The sequence below is a fragment of the Acipenser ruthenus genome, chromosome 57 (assembly GCF_902713425.1).
Source record: "Acipenser ruthenus chromosome 57, fAciRut3.2 maternal haplotype, whole genome shotgun sequence".
Taxonomy (NCBI): domain Eukaryota; kingdom Metazoa; phylum Chordata; class Actinopteri; order Acipenseriformes; family Acipenseridae; genus Acipenser; species Acipenser ruthenus.
In genome coordinates, this window is record NC_081245.1 from 4646029 (window position 1) to 4663784 (window position 17756).

General features: G+C 44.7%; 2 protein-coding genes across 2 annotated transcripts; one reads left to right on the forward strand and one right to left on the reverse strand.

Moving 5' to 3' along the window:
- Positions 1 to 554: 554 nt before the first annotated feature.
- Positions 555 to 13393, reverse strand: LOC117968017 (galanin peptides-like). The gene is made up of 7 exons (XM_059017859.1): positions 13383 to 13393; positions 5146 to 5226; positions 4554 to 4608; positions 3458 to 3574; positions 1747 to 1836; positions 1312 to 1374; positions 555 to 668 (listed from the first exon to the last, which is right to left on the reverse strand). Exons 2-7 carry the CDS (start codon positions 5224 to 5226, stop codon positions 622 to 624), a joined length of 453 nt encoding a protein of 150 aa, XP_058873842.1. The 5' UTR covers positions 13383 to 13393; the 3' UTR covers positions 555 to 621.
- LOC131724872 (uncharacterized) lies at positions 12622 to 17373 on the forward strand. Its single transcript, XM_059017854.1, has 5 exons — positions 12622 to 12864; positions 13549 to 13710; positions 15014 to 15179; positions 16176 to 16252; positions 16740 to 17373. The coding sequence occupies exons 1-5, from the start codon at positions 12777 to 12779 to the stop codon at positions 16877 to 16879; spliced, it is 633 nt and encodes a 210-aa protein (XP_058873837.1). The 5' UTR covers positions 12622 to 12776; the 3' UTR covers positions 16880 to 17373.
- Positions 17374 to 17756: the final 383 nt, after the last annotated feature.

Consider the following 17756-nt stretch of genomic DNA (forward strand, 5'->3'; position numbering starts at 1 on the left):
CGATACACATAAGCTTCGAAAGTTTTTAAAAATGGGGAAAAAGGCTACATTGAAATCATAGCAAATAAAACACACACACACACATAGAGATTTAAACGTCAGCCTGGGTTATCGTAGCGTTTGTTTTTATTTGAATTTAAACGCAATACATTCGTACAGCTGGATTGGTCATTCAGCCTAAACTAAACGATCGCATGGGTGAGCGATCGCATGCTGCCAGGTTCTGGGGTATGAACTGCATTTGGTGGCTCATCCGGGATATTCAGCTATCACCGTGCAAGTGTACTGCCCTCTGGTGGTGGGGGTGGGACTGAACTACATAGGCCAATGTACCTCTATGGCAATTTTAAACACTAATTATCCTGATTATTTAAATACATGATTTTTTCCAGTATGGGTTGGGGCTGTCGATTGTAATCTTAATAGTTAGTCCTGGGTTTATTTATCTGTCTGTTTGTGACTAGGGGGACAATCTATCCTGGGGTCGGGGGATGAGGGGGGGGGGGGGAGTCGGGGGGTCGGGGGGTCGAGGGGTGGGGGGGGGGGGTCGGGAGATGAGGGTGGGGGTTGGGGGTCGGGGGTCGGGGGGTGGGGGGTATTCAGAGAGGGGCTGCGTTTCCTTCAGGTTGAGTCCTCTGACACGATTAGATTGTCCAAGGCTCCGAGCTCTGAAAAATAATAATAATAATAATAATAAATAAAATATTCTATACCAAAGTTTTCCCATCACCCTATAGAGTCATAAAGTGGAATGAAAGCTGCTGAATAATGTTACCTCAACATATTATTTATTTCTTACTAGACCCCTTATCGAGGGCGACTTACAATTGTTACAAGATATCACATTATTTTTACATACAATTACCCATTTATACAGTTGGGTTTTTACTGGAGCAATCTAGGTAAAGTACCTTGCTCAAGGGTACAGCATCAGTGTCCCCCCCACCTGGGATTGAACCCACGACCCTCCGGTCAAGAGTCCAGAGCCCTAACCACTACTCCATGCTGCTCCCCTAACATAATGAATTACACACCACTTTGTAACTGGAGTACTGTTGTTATGGCTTCCGGTAGACTTGCGATATCTTTTTGTAGTTGCATTTATTACATGATGTTAAATAAAAAATCTAATTTGTGTCCAGAGCTGTAGATGGGGACACATGGTTAGGGGTTAGGGTTAGGGTTAGGGTTAGGGTTAGGGTTAGGGTTAGGGTTAGGGGTTAGGGTTAGGGTTAGGGTTAGGGTTAGGGTTAGGGGTTATGGGTTAGGAGCTGCACAGGGTTTAGCAGCTCCTTAAGGCTTTGCTGTTACCTTTCAGTCGAAGGTAGGACATGAAATCCAGGACAGTCTCATCTATCGGCTGCACGTTGGGAGCTGAGGAGACAGACAGAGACAGATAGTGAGAGACTATCAACCGCTCAACGCACGTGTCCTTCATTCGAGAACTACACTTCCCAGCATGCCTCCTCACCTGCAGCAATGGTGAAGGACGCTGGGAGCTGTAGTTCTTAATTGCTGTGACTCGTTACAGCACTAGCTGGAGCTACAACGAGCCCACGCTGTGGTCTGGAATCACAGTTTGTAGTTAAAGAACTACAGCTCCCAGCATCCTTCACCATTGCTGCAATTGAAAAGGCATGCTGGGAACTGTAGTTCTAGCTAGTGCTGCAACACTGCTGTGTAATGTTCTAGCATAGTGGCAGGCAGACAGACAGGCAGGGAAGGGTGTGGCTGTCGTTCTCTTACTGTAAACATCCTCGGCTTTCTTGTAACTTTCCTCCACAGCGTCGCGCTTTCCTGCAAGACCACCTTTATCATTGAGGGTCCGATGAGCATCTGAGAGAGGAAGAGACGGGGGAGAGAGAGAGAGGGAGAGGGGGAAGGGGAGAGAGGAGCGGAGAGGAGAGGAGAGGAGGGGGAGGGGGATAGAGAGAGAGAGGAGAAAGAGAGGGAGAGGAGAAGGAGAGAGGGAGAGAGGAGAGGAGGGGGAGGGAGATAGAGAGAGAGGGGAGAGGAGAGGAAAGGGAGAGAGGGAGAGAGAGGAGAGGGAGAGAGGGAGGAGAGAGGGAGAGAGGAGAGGAGGGGGAGGGGGATAGAGAGAGAGGAGAAAGAGAGGAGAGGAGAAGGAGAGAGGGAGAGAGGAGATGAAGGGGAGGGGGATAGAGAGAGAGAGGAGAAAGAGAGGAGAGGAGAAGGAGAGAGGGAGAGAGGAGATGAAGGGGAGGGGGATAGAGAGAGAGAGGAGAAAGAGAGGAGAGGAGAAGGAGAGAGGGAGAGAGGAGAGGAGGGGGAGGGAGATAGAGAGAGAGGGGAGAGGAGAGGAAAGGGAGAGAGGGAGAGAGAGGAGAGGGAGAGAGGGAGGAGAGAGGGAGAGAGGAGAGGAGGGGGAGGGGGATAGAGAGAGAGGAGAAAGAGAGGAGAGGAGAAGGAGAGAGGGAGAGAGGAGATGAAGGGGAGGGGGATAGAGAGAGAGAGGAGAAAGAGAGGAGAGGAGAAGGAGAGAGGGAGAGAGGAGAGGAGGGGGAGGGGGATAGAGAGAGAGAGGAGAAAGAGAGGAGAGGAGAAGGAGAGAGGGAGAGAGGAGAGGAGGGGGAGGGGGATAGAGAGAGAGAGGAGAAAGAGAGGAGAGGAGAAGGAGAGGGAGAGAGGAGATGAAGGGGAGGGGGATAGAGAGAGAGAGGAGAAAGAGAGGAGAGGAGAAGGAGAGAGGGAGAGAGGAGAGGAGGGGGAGGGGGATAGAGAGAGAGAGGAGAAAGAGAGGAGAGGAGAAGGAGAGAGGGAGAGAGGAGATGAAGGGGAGGGGGATAGAGAGAGAGAGGAGAAAGAGAGGAGAGGAGAAGGAGAGAGGGAGAGAGGAGATGAAGGGGAGGGGGATAGAGAGAGAGAGGAGAAAGAGAGGAGAGGAGAAGGAGAGAGGGAGAGAGGAGAGGGAGAGAGGGAGGAGAAAGAGAGGAGAGAGAGGAGAAAGAGAGGAGAGGGAGGGAGAGAAGAGGAGACGGAGGAGGAGAGAGAGAGAAGAGGAGAGGGAGGGGGACAGGAGAGGAGAGGAAGAGAGAGAGATAAGAGGAGAGGGAGGAGGGAAGGGTTAGGACTGCACTTATAAATCAATCAAAACTCGCCTGTTTATTAATGTGTCGATTTCAAAGCGAGAAAAGCCGTCCTTCCCTCAGCTTTACAATGAAGTGCCCATCAATGGGGGATAACTTAAGTGTTTTAAAAGCCGATCGGAAGTGAATTTTCCTCTCATCCTCGTATCGAGGAGAGCTAGAACATGCATCTGACCTTTCGTATTCTTCAACTCGACCGCTGTGCAAGCTGGGAAATGTAGTTCTTTATCAGAGCTTAATCAGGGACTGCACCCTGCCCGGGACTACAGCTATGGCCAAACGTTTCACCTAGAATTTTAGGATTGAGAAAATTAAAAAAAAAAGAAACTGCAGCCGGGATCAATAGGCACCTGAGCTTGAATCTGTAAGAAGGGATCTGGGGAGAGACAGGGGTTCAAATCCACGCCCTCGGCGGACAGAGGCTCTCCCTTTGGGGAACAGAGAGAGATGAGCTCGAAAAGAAACATCTGAGAGAGAGAGAGAGAGAGAGAGAGAGAGAGAGAGAGAGAGAGAGAGAGAGAGAGAGAGAGGAGAGAGAGAGAGAAGAGAGAGAAAGAGAGAGAGGAGAGAGAGGAGAGAGAGAGAGAGAGAGAGAGAGAGAGGAGAGAGGAAGAGAGAGAGGAGAGGAGAGAGAGAAGAGAGAGAAGAGAGAAGAGAGAGAAGAGAGAGAAAGTAGCTTATTGATCCCAGAATCTCATCAAGCAGCTTCTTGAAGGATCCCAGGGTGTCAGCTTCAACAACATTACTGGGGAGTTGGTTCCAGACCCTCACAATTCTCTGTGTAAAAAAGCGCCTCCTATTTTCTGTTCTGAATGCCACTTTATCTAATCTCCATTTGTGACCCCTGGTGCTTGTTTTTCAGGTTGAAAAAGTCCCCTGTATAATAACATTGTATTTTAAGTGAACATGTATTTACTCAGTAACTACTAAGCAAACACACAGTAATCAGAGACAGTTAATGGAAAGATACAAATTGCATTACAATTACATTACAATTACAGAGACTAGGGTGTGTGAACTATGCATCAGCTGCAGAGTCACTTACAACTACGTCTCACCCAAAAGACGGAGCACAAGGAGGTGAAGTGACTTGCTCAGGGTCACACAGTGAGTCAGTGAGTGAGCCGGGATTTCAACCTCCTGGTTACAAGCCCATTTCTTTAACCACTGAGCCACCAAACCTCTGGTAGCCAACGTAACACAATACATCATAAATTAACAATGATGCATTTCTCTGAAAGTATTATGGATTTTCTTGTTGTTACTGCATCTTGTAAAGCGCTTTGCGATGGCGGTCCGCTGTGAAAGGCGCTATATAATATAAAGACTGATAGATTGATTGATTGATTGATTGATTGATTACCAGATTAAACGTCACACAAGAAGGCTGCTGTTCACAGCGAACGCTGCAACAACTGAAACATGACCGCAATGTTTTATACTTACGAGGGCCGAGGAGATAACCGGCGCTGTTCAAAGTCCATCCCCTTTTGTCTTTCCCCTGGAACAAGTAAACACGTCGGGATTAATGAAGGTTAGACTCTCAGGGAGAGCTGGTGAGGTGACAGCGAAACTCCCCTGATCAGAACCGCGTTCCTGGATCCTCACCCGATGCGCTAGCCTTGCACTGCTAACATGTCAGATATACTGTTTGTGAACTGGTTGCATCCTAGTTCATATTGTATTCTAGTAGTGTTATTATTATACATAGCATCCTAGTTCATATTGTATTCTAGTAGTGTTATTATTATACAGAGCATCCTAGTTCAGATTGTATTCTAGCAGTGTTATTATTATACAGAGCATCCTAGTTCATATTGTATTCTAGTAGTGTTATTATTATACATAGCATCCTAGTTCATATTGTGTTAAAAAGCTATTGTACCATTTGGGGCTCTGTGATTCCTTTTCTCGCTCGTTTTCCTGTTTAGATGTTCAGTTCCATTGGTTTGATTTCACACGCATTACAGATGGCAGCTACAGACTCAATGGGCGCTCTTATAAATACATGTGTTGTGTTTCAAAATACAAAACTTACACTGAAAGTCAGGCCGAGCGATTGTGAAACCAGGCCACAGAGAATCAAGGAGAGGCAAAGCAGCGTCCTGGGGTGTTGCATCTGAAACACAAAACCACAAGGACTGCAGCAGATCCGACACGGCGTGGATAAAGAGGGGTTCAAGATAGAGTCGGGCCAAATCTGCGGGCGACGGAGCTCCGCGGGAAACCTCAGAATTCGCATTCTCCCGCAGATTCCTGCCGTGTTCTGTTAAGCGATCATAAACACGCTGCTACTAACAGAGCCTGGCTGTTCGCTGTTTTAGTTTTGTGTTCAATTGACAGATGTGTTGTCTCCTTGAGAAAGTCGGAGATCGAGGCTTTGCAAATGCGTTGCAGTAAGAAGTCTCATTGTGAGGTCATGCGATGTTTTTGGTCGACAGTTTCTATAAAGATTTGACTGACGAAAAAAACGCCTGAACCCATGCATTGTTTGAGACGATCGTGTTCACTTGAATTGGATTTTTAGAAGCCGTTATTAATACAATCGCTAAGCTCACACGATGATCCGCAGAACATTCCTCGGATATACTAGGGTGGAAAAAATCATATAACTGATTAATTTCTGTGCACTGTGACTTTTAATTATTGAAACCAATAAAGGAAACGTGTTAAATTCAGAGAAATACAAAATACATGCATAATGTAGTTTCTGTATAACTGGATACGCGGTTCTGTCGGCTTAACAGCGACACCTCCTGGACACCAATTGTTACTACAGTTTGAAATAACAGAGGTTTGCACACTAGCATTTGAGATTTCGCATTTCTATACTGGATGACGTATGCGTCGCAGCTCTCCACAGAAATCAGGGGCGGGTCCGCGGGTGTGGATCCGGCTGATTTATCATTCAGAGTGAAACGAGTGAAGAAACAGCTGCTGGGGGTTCGTGAGGATCGCTGCGCACGCACGCACGCACGCATGCACGCACGCACGCACGCACGCACACACACACCCACCCTATACCCCCAGAATCGAAATAATGTTAAAACCGTTTGTTCTCCAAATATATGCTGTACCCTTGAGCAAGGTACTTTACCTAGATTGCTCCAGTAAAAACCCAACTGTATAAATGGGTAATTGTATGTAAAAATAATGTGTAAAAAATAATGTAATTGTCCGTAAAAATAATGTGATATCTTGTAACAATTGTAAGTCGCCCTGGCGTCTGCTGAGAAATTATTAATAATAATAATAATAATAATAATAATAATAATAATAATAATAATAATAATAATAATAATATGGAAAAAACAACTGTGTTCAAACGTTTTGCAATCCCCTAGAATGAACTAATTTGACTTCAAACATAAAATTGAACGAAACCTGCTGAATAATGTTACCTTAAACTAACACGTTGAAAAATGTGACACTTCAAAATCTAACATAAAATACTACTGTACTACTTCCGGTAGACTTTTTTTTCCGATATCATTTTCGAGTTTCTTTGATTATGTTAAATTTAAGATCTACATTATATATATGATTTTGTGGATGATCTCCTGTGTTCCTGGTGATTCGTGGAGCCGTCAGTCACAGCGCTTCTGAATTTATGTTATTATTATTATTATTATTATTTATTTCTTAGCAGACGCCCTTATCCAGGGCGACTTACAATTGTTACAAGATATCACATTATTTTTACATACAATTCCCCATTTATACAGTTGGGTTTTTACTGGAGCAATCTAGGTAAAGTACCTTGCTCAAGGGTACAACAGCAGTGTCCCCCACCTGGAATTGAACCCACAACCCTCCGGTCAAGAGTCCAGAGCCCTAACCACTACTCCACACTGCTGCTTATGTGCCCTAATTAGAGCCTCGTAAGGGTGATTTCTAAAGGTGTCGATAGAATTGTTTTAATTTAAGAGATGCGGATTTTAAATGCAAAAGGCTGGAGCTATACCGCGACGATAACTCTCAAAAGTAGTTGTGTTTGTTTGTTTTCTCCGATCGCGTACAGAGTTGCGTAAAAATATATTTTACATTCCATTTTTTTTTACTGTTTATTTTCATTGTTAATTTATTATACTTATTCAACTGAAAAAAATAACTGTATTTTACAAATGCAACGCGCTCTGAGTGCATTGAATCGAACGCAGAAGTCAAAACCAGGAGAGAGAAAAATCTGCCGAAAATATGATTATTTTTGTGTATTTAGTCATTAGTTATTTATCTAGTCGTGCGAGAGACAGAGATTCCTCCTGGAGTTTAGTTTTGTGTTTGTTTTACTTCAGCAACTCCGGTCTCTAGTTTACGCCAAATATACGCACTAGACTTCCCTGATGAAAATCCTCAGATCCCCAGAATCTAATCCTCTCAATCATCTACTCCACATCATATGATTACCAAGTCTCTTCACAATTTTAAAAAGCACATTTTAAATTAGGACACGCAGACACGCCTCGACTATACATCCCCTTCTCAAAAAATAAGACAAATTGAAAGGAGGAGACTCACCTTAACTGTCAAGATTTTCCTAAAAAATAAATAAATAAATAAAATTTTAAAATAACAAAACAATTTTCTTTTTCAGGGTATGAAAGCTAGAAATCTAGGAAACTTGAAATGTGATTCGAAGCCGTTTCTCAGCCCGTATAAAACTTGTAAAAAATAATAACTAGAAAATCTGCAGGTGTTCTTGTGGCGGCTGTGTCGAAGTCGGGACGTTTTTATATCAGCTTCACAGCGGGGGGGGCGGGGGGGGGGGGGGGTAATTATAATTCGCATATAATACTTCTCGCTGTTACGCAGAATGAGTTATGCTGAGTTGGGGGGGGGGGGAGATGAGAGCGTGCTAAAAGCTTTTTATGCCGGACTGTTTCATCTCTTCCTCCAGCATTAAAGCCTGGCTGGTCCTTTTTGACGAGAAAATTAGTCCTCTTAGCGACTGTAATTATCTGAAAAAAAAAATGTAATGTTCTGATAGCCGGAGAGAGTCAGTGCGTAAAGTTCAATAGAGAACGAGGGGAGAGAGGGAGGGAGAGAGGGAGAGAGGGAGGGAGAGAGGGAGGGAGCGCATTCTGCGATAGAGAGATAGATATTAATATCTGCAACACATTAAAACAATTAGATAGATAGATAGACAGACAGACAGACAGACAGACAGACAGACAGACAGACAGACACACAGACAGACAGACAGATAGATAGATAGATAGATAGATAGATAGATAGATAGACAGACAGACAGACAGACAGACAGACAGACAGATAGATAGATAGATAGATAGATAGATAGATAGATAGACAGACAGACAGACAGACAGACAGACACACAGACAGACAGACAGACAGACACACAGACAGACAGATAGACAGACAGACAGATAGATAGATAGATAGATAGATAGATAGATAGATAGACAGACAGACACACAGACAGACAGACAGACAGACACACAGACAGACAGATAGACAGACAGATAGATAGATAGATAGATAGATAGATAGATAGATAGATAGATAGATAGACAGACAGACAGACAGACAGACAGAGACAGACAGACAGATACACAGATAAACAGATAGATAGACAGATAGATATTTTTTATTTTAAAAAGATCTTTATTCTCATAAATAATCATACATTAAACGTGCAATTCAATAACAATACAAAACATATACATATTTAAACAAACAATTATACAGGAAATATTATATTTTTTATTTTTGTATTTATTTATCAAACAAACAAACTACAAAATGATATCACAAAAAAAAAAAGTCTACCGGAAGCCATAATAGCAGTCCAGTAGTATTTCATGTTAGATTTTGAAATGTCACATTTTTCAAATTCGTTAAGTGTATGGAGATATATTTAATTCAGCATGTCGACGTATTGTTTCGATATATTAGGCAGGTTTCATTCGACGTTATGAGCTACATTCGTTCATTCTAGGAGGATGCCACAGGGCACAGCTGTATATGGTCCAGATATCACCGGAGAGCCTTTTCCAGTGGGCGAAATGGATTGCATAACCTTGAAGGTCATTATAATTCCCTCATCTCCTTTCTCTCACCTCCCATCTCTCAGATGACTCCGGCTGTGGGTTGAATATGAAAGCGCGTATTTGCGCTGGGTGTAATTAGCAAGGACACGCTAATGGAACCCGGGCAGGTCGCTTCTCCCACCCGTAGATAAAGCAGGCCTTTGAAATGGTGTTGTCCGTTGCAGGTGACGTAATACACGTCGCTGTAACGCGTGTAGGCTGATTTGGAGCAGGGGTCCTCAACTCTGACTATCGAGGTCCATTGCAGGTCCCGGGGGTGCGTTCACAGAATCATTCATTCTGCGCAGAATCTGATCAGTTTGGCCAATGAGCTTCTAAGAATGATCTCCGTGAACGCGCCCGTTGGCTAAATGGGTCAGATTCTTCCTAGAATCCGCGCAGATTGATCTCCGTGAACGCATCCCTGGTCTTTATCCCAAGCACATCTTAAATTAGCAGCTTCAATGAACTGTGTGGCTGTGTGGTCCAGTGGTTAAAGAAAAGGGCTTGTAACCAGGCGGTCCCCGGTTCAAATCCCACCTCAGCCACTGACTCACTGTGTGACCCTGAGCAAGTCACTTCACCTCCTTGTGCTCCGTCTTTCGGGTGAGACGTAGTTGTAAGTGACTCTGCAGCTGATGCATAGTTCACACACCCTAGTCTCTGTAAGTCGCCTTGGATAAAGGCGTCTGCTAAATAAACAAATGATAATAATAATAATAACTACATTAGAATCCGCTTGGAGTACAAACGGATTTTCTCCCATACATCTGGGGAACCGCTTCACCCATTGTCGTGCAACTGCGTATTAAAGTTGCTTCAGTTATTGAGAAGGTTCTGGGACTATAGATGGGTGTCGGTTTGTCTCTCTGTACATCCGTCCGTCTCTCTGCTTCACAGAGCTGCTGTCCTGCGTGACGTCACCCCCCCTCTCTCTGACGACAGCACAGGTAGCACTAAAAGGCTTCAATTATACCAATTATCTTAAATTCGCCGCCTTCTGCGCTGGCTAAAGGGGTTTTTTAAATAGATGATTGGTGGTGTCTGCATCAATCCCATTAGGACAGACAGCAGGGATATTGAAAGATAACACAAAATAATAACGATAATTAAAAATCTGTTTTTAAAGATTAACGTGTCCATTACAATACCAAAAGAAAGAGATGGCAGGTCGCCATTTTGTTTTTCGATGTTTATTTTTTGTTTTTTTAGACAGCGGGGTTAAATTATACAAAAACAAACCAAGCGGCATAACAGAAATAAAAGCTACCCCCTGTTTGAAATGCGGCACACGGCGCAGCGCGTCTCCGCCGGGCCCTGGTAATGCTCGTGTAAGTGCGCTTCACATAACAGCCGCGTTAATTGGTGTCTTTTCGCCGCAGTGTGCTAATGCGAGCTCTCGAATGGAGGTACGTACTTAAATGAGTCACCGGCTCTCTCAGCTCTGCGAATTAATAGGACTCAAGTGGCCCTCGGCTCCCGGGTAATCAATCCTTCACAAGTGCGCTAGAGATCCGAGCCAGGGAATTCAACGCAGGATGAGCCCATCAGAAGTTCTGTTTCAACTGTTATTGTGTGCGGCAAAACTTTTCTTCGTGTGTCTGTGTGTGTGTGCGTGTCTGTTTCTCTGAATGTATCGCTGTGTGTGTCTGTGTGTGTGTGTTTGTCTGTGTGTGTCTGTGTGAGTGTGTCTGTGTGCGTGTGTGTGTGTGTGCGTGTCTGGGTGTGTGTGTGTCTGTGTGTGTGTGTCTGTCTCTGTGTGTGTGTATGTGTGTGTGTCTCTGTGTCTGTGTGTGTGTCTGGGTGAGTGTGTGTGTGTGTGTCTGTGTGTGCGTGTGTCTGTGTGTGCGTGTGTCTCTGTGTGTGTGTGTGTGTGTGTGTGTGTGTCTGGGTGGGTGTGTGTCTGCGTGTGTGTGTCTGTCTGGGTGGGTGTGTGTCTGTGTGTGTGTGTCTGGGTGTGTGTGTGTGTCTGGGTGGGTGTGTGTGTGTGTGTCTGTCTCTGTGTGTGTGTGTGTCTGTGTGTGTGTGCGTGTGTCTGGGTGGGTGTGTGTCTCTGTGTGTGTCTGTGTGTGTGTCTCTGTGTGTGTCTGTGTGTGTGTGTGTCTCTGTGTGTGTGTTTCTGTGTTGTGTTTTCTTTATGTATTTAACGTTTATTTAACCAGAAAAGTCCCGTTGATATTCAAATCTATCTCTTTATTTTTTCAAGAGAGACCTGGTTAAGAGACCTGCATATAACAGGGCTTCTGATTGTGCCTGTTTTACTCGACTTTTCTCCTCTCCTTTAAATTCGTGTCTCTCAATCACACTGAGAATCGCGTTCATAGTAACATTGATTTAATTTACAGCTCTTGTATTCTGTGGAACAACTGAATCGGCTTTTTTAAATCTGCCAGGCCTTAATATGCCATTTACAAGCAGAACGTACAAACGAGACGGCGACATGTTAATAAGAGACTCCCCTTCATCAAAGCGAGAATTAAAAAATAAAGTGTTTTTTGCGACACGCACTTTGTATTACACGCGTTCTGTGGGACTGCCTTCACATCAATAAAGACGAGTCGCTTCCGCTTTGAAATGAAAAGGTCAGACTTGCCATGTAAAAGCCCATTTAGTTGTTTCATATTTAAAAAAAAAAAACACGTAAATGAAATCAATTTTACGGTCGTGTGATTTCAAGAAGCGATACACTGGAGGTATTGCGCAGAGGTAATCTGTGCAGGAAACGGGCGAGTGTTTGAAAACGATCCATTCAAAACAAGCGGATCCAGCCACATAGTAAAGCACAGAGAGGTCTGGTAAAGCATAGGGAAGCATTGTAAAGCACAGAGAGGTGTGGTAAAGCATAGGGAAGCATTGTAAAGCACAGAGAGGTCTGGTAAAGCATAGGGAAGCATTGTAAAGCACAGAGAGGTCTGGTAAAGCATAGGGAAGCATTGTAAAGCACAGAGAGGTCTGGTAAAGCATAGGAAAGCATTGTAAAGCACAGAGAGGTCTGGTAAAGCATAGGGAAGCATTGTAAAGCACAGAGAGGTCTGGTAAAGCATAGGGAAGCATTGTAAAGCACAGAGAGGTCTGGTAAAGCACAGGGAAGCATTGTAAAGCACAGAGAGGTCTGGTAAAGCATAGGGAAGCATTGTAAAGCACAGAGAGGTCTGGTAAAGCATAGGGAAGCATTGTAAAGCACAGAGAGGTCTGGTAAAGCATAGGGAAGCATTGTAAAGCACAGAGAGGTCTGGTAAAGCATAGGGAAGCATTGTAAAGCACAGAGAGGTCTGGTAAAGCATAGGGAAGCATTGTAAAGCACAGAGAGGTCTGGTAAAGCATAGGGAAGCATTGTAAAGCACAGAGAGGTCTGGTAAAGCATAAGCATTGTAAAGCAAAATGCACGTGCAAATGTACCGTGCTCACGTTTGTCCCACTGTGTGTGACATCATTTGATTGACGTCGCGTACGCTTCTTCGCCGTGCTTTACGGTAATTGACGGTCCAGGTTTGAACTAGTTGGTAAATTAAAGGAAAGCGGCGTGCCGGTGTTTCACGGACGCGCTTCGTGTTCAAAGCAGGGTTGAGAGAGAGAGAGAGGCGCGTCGTTTGTTTTCTGAGCTCCGAGTTCATTCAGAATGGATCTCTCAGTGAGACTGGCGATCATTTTGGGTTTAGTTCTGCTGCCGTTGCCACGGAAACCCGTCCTCTCTGAAGTCATTGTCGGTGAGTCGGGGGAGGATACGTCACATTCACAAGATTCGCCGGAAGTTTTCTTCACGGTTATGAAACTTATAGCCACGGTCATTCAACACGTGTGTGTATATATATATATATATATACAATCACACACAGCGGTGTGCGCATTTATCCGAACACCCTGTTGCTTCTGTAGTTTTGATTTCTTGTATGTATGAAATCATACCACAAGAACTGAAAATGGGCGCATTTGGCGGTTGTCTAATTGAATTGACGATTTTAATGAGTCGCACATGAATTTCACTTAAAACACAATCTTAACACACAGCCGCACGCGGTAAAGCCCACGAGACTTTTTAGAAGTTGTTTAAGACGCCTAACTAAAACCACACACGTGTTTCAGTCCATGCTTTTGACCTCTGAATGAATATGGCTGCTATATTGAGACCGTGTGACTTTTTTAAGTTGCTTAGAGACGGTACACTTCTTCATAATGTTTGGTCCAGAGCTACATTCTAAGATTCTCTTATAAAATCCATTCTCACGGTGATGGGAATCAGACTCCTATCCCACAGCAGTGTGATCCAGTCCAGGTTTCACTACCAGCTTGATCAGCCCCCAGTGTGTCTAGCTAACAAGCTCAGGTGTGTCTGATCATTAAACTCCCAGTGAAAGCAGGACTGGTCGGTGGTTTGCTCCCTGTCTCTGCAGACCGTCTGGTCATGTTGGCGTTCGGGGATTGGTCTCGCCACAGCACTTCCCTCTGGCTAAAGCCCGCCTTCTGCCTCTTTGAGGAGTGGCTGGGAGAAGCTGTCGATAAAACGCTGGCCAATCGGGAGACCGCCTTCATTCAAGTGGAGGTCAGGAGAGACGGTAAGGACCCCAAATGTGTTTGATTTTAAAAAATGGGTTTATACAATACAGGGCTGGGAATTAGACTCCTATTGCACAGCAGTGTGATCCAGTCCAGGTTTTGCAACCAGCTTGATTAGCCATTGTATGGATGGGGTTCCGTTTCTTATAATTACAGCATTAAATCTGTAATTCTGTAAAGCATACAGAAGCATTGTAAAGCACAGAGAGGTCTGGTAAAGCATAGGGAAGCATTGTAAAGCACAGAGAGGTCTGGTAAAGCATAGGGAAGCATTGTAAAGCACAGAGAGGTGTGGTAAAGCATAGGGAAGCATTGTAAAGCACAGAGAGGTCTGGTAAAGCATAGGGAAGCATTGTAAAGCACAGAGAGGTCTGGTAAAGCATAGGCAAGCATTGTAAAGCACAGAGAGGTCTGGTAAAGCATAGGGAAGCATTGTAAAGCACAGAGAGGTCTGGTAAAGCATAGGCAAGCATTGTAAAGCACAGAGAGGTCTGGTAAAGCATAGGCAAGCATTGTAAAGCACAGAGAGGTCTGGTAAAGCATAGGGAAGCATTGTAAAGCACAGAGAGGTCTGGTAAAGCATAGGGAAGCATTGTAAAGCACAGAGAGGTCTGGTAAAGCATAGGGAAGCATTGTAAAGCACAGAGGTGTGGTAAAGCATAGGGAAGCATTGTAAAGCACAGAGAGGTCTGGTAAAGCATAGGGAAGCATTGTAAAGCACAGAGAGGTCTGGTAAAGCATAGGGAAGCATTGTAAAGCACAGAGAGGTCTGGTAAAGCATAGGGAAGCATTGTAAAGCACAGAGGTGTAGTAAAGCATAGGGAAGCATTGTAAAGCACAGAGAGGTCTGGTAAAGCATAGGGAAGCATTGTAAAGCACAGAGAGGTCTGGTAAAGCATAGGGAAGCATTGTAAAGCACAGAGAGGTCTGGTAAAGCATAGGGAAGCATTGTAAAGCACAGAGAGGTCTGGTAAAGCATAGGGAAGCATTGTAAAGCACAGAGAGGTCTGGTAAAGCATAGGGAAGCATTGTAAAGCACAGAGAGGTCTGGTAAAGCATAGGGAAGCATTGTAAAGCACAGAGAGGTCTGGTAAAGCATAGGGAAGCATTGTAAAGCACAGAGAGGTGTGGTAAAGCATAGGGAAGCATTGTAAAGCACAGAGAGGTCTGGTAAAGCATAGGGAAGCATTGTAAAGCACAGAGAGGTCTGGTAGAGCATAGGGAAGCATTGTAAAGCACAGAGAGGTCTGGTAAAGCATGTTAAAGAACAAACCATGATCAGATTATTATTTTTTTTATCAGATGACAACTCAACCTATAAGATGCCCACCCGCTTCTCCGTTCCAAACTGTGACCCCCTTTTTTCTGAACCCCAAAACGTGCAAGTGTTTGCCTACCAGCTGGGTCCGGATATTACCTGCATCAACGACAGCTGTGTGGTGCAGGTGCTGCCAGACAGCAAGTACTGGTAAGAGGGGATAGGGAGGGGTGGAGGGTGTGTGGGCGTGGCTATGGGTGGAGGGCGTGGCTATGGGTGTAGGGCGGGGCTATGAGGTATGTAGGGCGGGGTTATGGCTGTATAGGGCGGGGTTAAAGGCAGGGACTCTGTAGAGAAATATTGTGACCGTTATTTCCAAGAATTGGTACTTGAATGACCTTTGCTGTACATTTCTAACAGAACAGATTTGAACAGACATCACTTATTGTTCACCCGGCTTTGAGCTGCTTTGAGTTTATGTGGAGAATCTGCCAGACACACTTTCACAAACACTGAGACTGAACGGACTAGTGAAACCTGTGAGCTGAAGAAGGTCCTGAGCAAGTATCATCACAACCAGATGAGCGCTTCACAAGACGGGAGAGGGAGAGGGAGAGGGAGAGGGACACAGAGAGAGAGAGAGGGGAGAGGAGACACAGAGAGAGAGACAGAGAAAGAGACTGACAGAGAGAGAGAGACAGACTGTGTGAGAGAGAGACAGACAGACGGAGAGAGACACAGACAGTGTGAGAGAGAGAGAGAGAGAGAGAGAGAGAGAGACCAACAGACAGACAGAGCCTCCACACACACACATAGAGGCACACACAGGCACACACACACAGACAGACAGACAGAGCCTCCACACACACATAGAGGCACACACAGACAAACAGGGAGACCAACAGACACACAGACACAGAGCCTCCACACACACACATAGAGGCGCACACAGGCACACACACAGACAGGCAGAGAGACCGACAGACACACAGACAGACAGAGCCTCCACACACACACACATAGAGGCACACAGAGGCACAGACAGACAGAGAGACCGACAGACACACAGACTTCACAGCGAAGCAACAGAGCCACTGGGAATGACCTGAAGCTCCTTCAGATAGTAACTGGAATGTGAAAGCAAGCCATGTCAAACCAGTGCTGCTGACTGGGATGTTAAGCGATTGTGTGGGTGTGTGTTTTCAGGGTGCGCTACGCTTTGTACAACGAAGGCCTGGAACTCGTAGCAGCGACTAACTGGTCTGAGCCTCTCCTAACTAAAGGTGCGTTTTTATTTTTCTTATTAAACTGGTTTAGTTTGAGATCACATCATGAAGACTGAGGTACCGAGTGCAGTGGAGGTCTGTGTCAACCATAATAGATTTATAACTGTGACCCCTGCTCTTATAACATAAGACTTCTAGTCGTTAGTCATTGAATTCACACTGAAGACCCTGAGAAAGACTTCCAGTCGTTAGTTATTGAATTCACACTGAAGACCCTGAGAAAGACTTCTAGTCGTTAGTCATTGAATTCACACTGAAGACCCTGAGAAAGACTTCTAGTCGTTAGTCATTGAATTCACACTGAAGACCCTGAGAAAGACTTCTAGTCGTTAGTCACTGAATTAAAGACTGATTTGCTTTTTAAAACACTCCGCTTGGAAGTTCATCTCCGTCGATTTGGTTCTGGATTGTAAAGGTGAGGGAAGGACAGCGTTGCACCCCTGCCTGTAAATACTTATTCTCTCTCTCTCTCTCTCTCTTTCAGGAGAGCCGGAAGATCACCGCTCCTTGAACAAGCCCTTCGGTCGTTCAGGGGGGATGGTGGTCATCACTGTGATTCTCAGCGTTGCTATGTGCGTGCTGCTTGTCGCTATGACCGTTGCCTTGGTGATGGCTCGCAAGTGAGGCTGGCAATCCCACGAGTCTCTGCTTTGTAATCTGATCATTATTATTGACAGCTCTCCATCCTGAACTGAATGCTTAACCCTTGCAATAGCTGAGCTGTAGTTAAATCTGTGGGGAAAATCTGCAACGTGTTTTTCGCTGCCTCGTTACTTTTCTGAACTCCGGGGGTACACCCAAGATCTGTGTAACGAAGAGCTATTCAAGTACAGCCCACAAGGTGGCGATAAAGAGCCAGCAATGCTGCCTGTGCAGCAACGAGAGCTTTATCCCTGCTGACACAGACCTGAATTAAACGAAAGGTTATTTCGACTCCAAAGACGTGTTTTGTAACAGCTATGGACATCATTTTGTTTTAATACAGACCACAGATATCTCTCTAGCTCTCAATAAATCTTCAGGGTAATTTAGTCCAGGGGAGAGTTTTCCAAAATTAAACTACTGAATTTAAACTGTCAATGTATTTCTCTGTGCTTAAATAAAGATGCGTTTTTTTTGGTTTTTTTTTTAATTGTGCTGTTGTTTTTAATGTTGGGGGGAAGTGACGCTTTACTGTAGTCTGATTCCATTTTTCAGTAAATTTAAATATGTCAGAATTTTGACCATTACTTGCAAAATCTCCATCTCGATATCCCTGGTCATGTTTAGCTCCAGATTCTGCTCTAGTGTACACCCTAGCGGATCATTGTGGTATTGCGGTTTATTTGCTATTGCATATTTTTCCCCCAAACCGAATCAGTTCCAAGTACCAATCTCTGATAAGTATTTATTTATTTATTTATTTATTTATCTATTAATCTATGAGTTCCATTGCTTGCCAACACGTACCACCGGGCTCTGGACACTTGACCGGAGGGTTGTGGGTTCAATCCCCGGTGGG